The sequence below is a fragment of the Brachyhypopomus gauderio genome, chromosome 8 (assembly GCF_052324685.1).
Source record: "Brachyhypopomus gauderio isolate BG-103 chromosome 8, BGAUD_0.2, whole genome shotgun sequence".
NCBI classification, from domain to species: domain Eukaryota; kingdom Metazoa; phylum Chordata; class Actinopteri; order Gymnotiformes; family Hypopomidae; genus Brachyhypopomus; species Brachyhypopomus gauderio.
The window spans coordinates 12866858-12872304 of record NC_135218.1 but is presented as its reverse complement, the minus strand read 5'-3'; the positions used below and the strand labels follow the sequence as shown (position 1 = coordinate 12872304).

Genomic DNA, 5447 nt, shown 5'->3' with positions numbered 1-5447 from the left:
TCTTTGTGATATGTAGAAGGCCTGGGAAGCACACGGTCACATGCTGTTTCGGGATCCATTTTGGCTTTCTGACCACAGGACACTGATTAATCCCAGTTTAGGATTAAATAATGCTGTTAATCTCAGAAAAGGTGGAACCACAGAAGAATCACAAAGCCCATATCAGCTGATCACTCAGATATTGCTGCATTATAAAGGAGATATCTTCATAACTGTATGCATTTTATGGCATGAATATATGCTTTATTGTTTACTGTCTTATTACTATGTACATTATATTTACCTTGCTTTATAAATAATGACCTTTGAGGTGTAATATTAAACTATTAATAAACAGTCCTCTTGTGCATTATATCACAAGAATGTACTATGTGCAGTGTCACTGTTAACCAGTTGTACATAGGTGTGCTTGAGAGAGACAGAACAAGAACTCTGTACGATACACCCTGCTGTATGTGTCTGTGCTGTTTGAAGTACTGATATAAAGTGTGTCGACTGTGCTTTAAAAGTGTTATGTGGATTGATTGTTGTCGCAATGCCATGCAATTCCACAAATGTGCTGTTCTTTATTATAGATATTTATTACAAATATTAAAGAGTATCAAATAAATAATAAAATTGTCAAACATTTTGGGTTTTTCTATGTCCACACTCCAGATCTTACAATAAATGAAGACTCTTCCTTTTCTCTGGTGAATATGCTACTTCTCCTATGTCATTTACGGACAGCAGTAATATCTAGATGAGAGATACCTTTGTTTTGTTCCTGTGTATTCACTGGTACTTAATGGAATAGGTAACATCACTGGCTGGTCACGTTGTGGTAATATCTGACTCTAGGGTAAGGCCAGGTGGAAACACCCGAGTGCAGTTAGTCAAGTACTTCTGCAGTAGGGAATGAACTTGAGATGACCACAAAATACAGAAATTTCACATCATTATCTGAAACATTAATTAGTGAATTGGCTAAAAGTGAGAATTTCAGTTGTGTGTGTGTGTGTGTGTGTGTGTGTGTGTGTGTGTGTGTGTGTGTGTGTGTGTGTGTGTGTGTGTGTGTGTGTGTCGGGAGAGGTAGGTGTAGATTGTGTGTTTGGACCCATTAGTAATGCTCCTCATAGTGAAGGCCACAGAGAAAGGGTCTCATACACACATTACAATAATCAATACAACACACACACACATAAACATGCACACACACAGGCAAACAAATTTATTTATATAAATATCACATAGGTCTGTGCACACCTAAAGGAAATTTTATATGGCCAATAATAAAATTGTTAGTTATTACACACACACACACGCACGCACACACACACACACACACACACACACACACACACACACACACATACACACACACACACACACACTAATTAGTCTTTGAGCCACTGACAGTATTGATCATTATTCACTTCCCATCTCTCTCCGATTTACACATACGCTCACACACACATGCACATGTGCATAAACACACACACACACACACACACACACACACACACACACACAAATATCCTTGGTAATGAGCGGGAATGGTTGCAAGCATCTTTTGAGGGTATATAACGAAAAGGTCAAAGATCTGATGTTAGCGAGACAGAAACAAACACACACCCACACAAAAGAAAGACAACTCTGACATAAACGAGCATTAGAAAGAGCGTGGAGACCAGCCTGCACATGCACCTTTCTCATTAACAATTTACCAAAATCTAGCACAACGATTTTACTTTTTAATTATATTTAGAGAACCATAGTAGCAAACACTTGTCACCCACGTTTTCTTAAATATTGGTTTATTAGAAAAACCTTTGGACTTGTACAGTTAGATAATTATTTGCTCACATGCAGTTTGTGCAAGTCACTTCCAACCCTTCGTCAGTGGTTCTGACATGACCACTCTTAGCTGGATACAGACCATTCTCAAAACTCATAAAACTTACACAGGAAAGATACGCATACCCAGTTTGATCAAGACAAATGTACTCAAATATATGAATGAAGTTTAACCACTGCGGTAACAGTAACGTGTTGATTAAGGTACATGAACACAGAGCATTTCTTGATTAACACGTGTGCAACCTGCATATGGCTGCATATTATACTGGATCAAGCATCATGCCCATCTACTGTCCGACACCACCACCTACTGATGCATTTCTGAAAAACGTACGATCCGTTAAGTTCTAGGACATTTTCCATCATTTCTTTATTCTCTACAGTATAAAGAAACAGTCGTAAAGCTTTAGAAATGTTAAGCATTCAGGATTCAGTAGTCTAAATAATTTACTTTTCGCCATCCACTGTTTTCATAGTAGGATAATCTACCGAACCGTGAAGAAAGGGTTGCCCCAAATCAAGCAGGACCCACTAGTGCCTTGGTTATTAAACTATGGCGCATCCTTTTTGAGGGGGATTTTGATTTAGAAGTGACTGGAAACCTTTTTTTTCTGCCACGAGGGCTCATACCTTGTTCTAATGTTTGTTCGAGGCTCAAGATATGAACCAGAATGGACGCTGTTTCATTTTAATTTCAAGGACCCTCAAAATTGTCAACCCATATCATTCGTCCACCAGGGGGCGTTCTACGGTCAAATTTAGCCGTAGACAAAGATGGCGGTACGGAAGAAAGACGGCGGCCCGAATGTAAAATATTTCGAAGCGTCTGATACCGTCTCGCAGTTCGACAATGTCCGCGTTTGGCTGGGCAAGAATTATAAAAAGGTACTACTTGTTTATTTGTATTTAATGCAAATATGATAAATGAATATGTAGTGCTGCTAAAGTAACCGGAGTGATGACGAGAGGCTGAAAGCGGGTGGAGAGAAAAGAGGGGAGGGAGGTGGAGAGCGATGGAGAGAAATCCAGCTGTTTAAATCCACCGAAGAGCGTGAAACAATAGAAGATGCGCGAGCAGCGTCTCGAGACCACTGCTATATAGACACACGACCCCCCAAAAAACACAGTGTATTTCAGTGTTTACACATTTCGCGATGTTCTACCAGCCATGTTTAATACGACTGCGTGAAGGAGCGAGACAACATTGTCCTTTATCCGAGGGGGGAGCGGCTAGCTGGCTAACGGCGCGCGCGAGCAGCCGCGCGCGCGGCTCCAGATGTGCAGGCGTCGCGCGCCACATCGCAGGCTGATGCTGCCCGCCGCGCGCCTCAAATTCCACGTTTCTTAACGAATCAATGAATTATGCACAAGTGAGAGGTCGCGGTGTCCTGGGGGGGTTTTTTGCGCCTCGCCTGCCCCTCCCCTCTCATCCACCGTTACGAGTTTAATTCAGGGACCGTAACCTGTCATGATACAAAGGAAGACGTGGACGGTCAAGCGTGTGCGGACAGTGTCATTGTTTAGCTGGACGGGACTGTGCGGACAGCAAGCACGTTTTTACATGTCTAGGTAGCTGACTTCAAAGGTGTGGGTGGATCGGGTGTGACCTTCGCTTGCTTTGTTTATATCCTTGATCATCACACATAAATCGACCGTAACTGCCATCTGATTTCCGCCGTTTATAATACACGGTAAAATTGTTGGCTTCACAAATAAACGCATGATTTCAGAAGTAGAGACGAGGCGGATGTAAAAGCTGACAGTTGCTAATCTACTACACTGAATAGGAGGTCCTTTAAGCGAAACCTTTTATTCAGAGGTCACGCAAAATATATATGCACGCAGGCTTCAACAGGGAAAAGGGGTGTAGTTGGCCACAGTGCTGGATATCAACTCAGAATATCTACTCAGGGTTCAAGTAACCTGTCTACACGGGATTGCACAATAGGGTGGTCTCTTTAATTGTTTTTTACGCTCACCTTTATCTGGGTAATAAAGTTTTCAAATTTTAGTAAAGACTGATTTACAACAGTAAAACTACAAAAAAGTGAATGAATACCCAAATTTGTTAAATAACCTAAATGTGAAAGACTAATTCCAGCAAGCCTGTTTTCTGTTACAGCAAAGCAAGTTTCAGGTTAAATCCTACCCTTTAAAATTCTTTATTTGAACTTCATGAGAGGTACTATGGAACATGTGTCTCTCTAAACATTATGATAACGAAGATGTGTTTTTCTCACTCTCTTTGTGTGTGTGTGTGCGTGTGTGTGTGTGTGTGTGTGTGTGTGTGTTTAGTATATTCAAGCAGAGCCCCCCACCAATAAGTCCTTGTCAAGTCTGGTTGTTCAACTGCTGCAGTTTCAAGAGGAAGTTTTTGGCCGACATGTCAGCAACCCTCCTCTCACCAAGCTCCCGGTACACACACACACACACACACACACACACACGTTCATACACATGCACATGCACCCACTCATGCAAACACTACAGTCCACCACAGGAACGTTGTCTCTAACTGTAACTCTCCATCGTTTTTAAAGATGAAGAGTTTCCTGGACTTCAAGGCTGGAGGGGCCCTGTGTCACATACTTGCTGCTGCCTACAAGTTTAAGAGTGACCAAGGATGGTGAGATGGCTCTGGCTCTCTCTGTGTAACACATTCCTGTAGAGCACTATAGGACTACAGGACTACAGAACTAAAGTGATTCTTTTTTGTATCTCAGGAGAAGGTTTGACTTCCAGAATCCTTCCAGGATGGACCGGAATGTTGAGATGTTTATGACCATAGAAAAGTCTTTGGTACAGGTAAGCTTGCCTCTCTCTCCTTCTCCACCCCCCCTCTCTCTCCACACCAACTCACAGTACTGGTGTATATCTGAATGGCTATGACAGGAATAAGCACTCCCCTCTCCTGTGTGTAGAACAACTGCCTGACCCGGCCGGTGATCTACCTGAGTTCAGAGATTGAACCCAAGCTGCTAGCGAAACTGAAGGACATCGTTAAACGGCACCAGGTACCGACCCAGTGGCGCATCCTTTCTCAGCGGGCTTTCACATCGAGTGTAGCTTCTTCTCACTGAAACGTTGCGTCCTTGTGTGTCAGGGTTCAGTGACGGAGGAGAAGCAGACCAGCTCCCACGTGGTGGTGCCCATCCCTGCCAGTCTGGAGGAGGGTGAGACAGCGTGGAGTGAAAGCCTAAAGCACTAAACCTCACACCTGTTAGTGTTAAATAATCACCTTATGTGTGTGTGTGTGTGTGTGTGTGTGTGTGTGTGTGTGTGTGTGTGTGTTTCTGCAGAGGAATGGGTCCGTCCCGTTATGAAGAGAGACAAACAGATGCTGCTTCACTGGGGTTACTGGCCGGACAGGTAAGGGTGCACAGGCACTCACACAAACACACATAATCAACTAAGGCCTGCAGGACCTCACTTGGTGCCTTATTTGCAGCTATGACACATGGATCTCTGCCAGTGAAGTAGAGGCTGTAGTGGAGGATCCACCCAGTCCAGAGAAACCCAGGAAGGTCTGATACTGATCACCCACCCACTCACTCACACACCCACCCACTCACTCACCCACCCAACCTCCCTCCCACTCACTTACTCCC

The 5447-nt window shown here is 43.4% G+C and overlaps 1 protein-coding gene across 1 annotated transcript in view; it reads left to right on the top strand.

The window, feature by feature from the left end:
* Nucleotides 1-2589: 2589 nt before the first annotated feature.
* The window catches only part of smarcc2 (SWI/SNF related BAF chromatin remodeling complex subunit C2), a 16682-nt gene continuing 13824 nt past the window's right edge, over nt 2590-5447 (top strand). The window contains exons 1-8 of the mRNA XM_077014602.1: nt 2590-2724; nt 4135-4254; nt 4380-4465; nt 4563-4644; nt 4761-4853; nt 4943-5012; nt 5139-5208; nt 5288-5363. Coding sequence (XP_076870717.1) covers nt 2614-2724; nt 4135-4254; nt 4380-4465; nt 4563-4644; nt 4761-4853; nt 4943-5012; nt 5139-5208; nt 5288-5363 — 708 coding nt within the window. The 5' untranslated portion in view covers nt 2590-2613. The remainder of the gene's footprint in view (nt 2725-4134; nt 4255-4379; nt 4466-4562; nt 4645-4760; nt 4854-4942; nt 5013-5138; nt 5209-5287; nt 5364-5447) is intronic.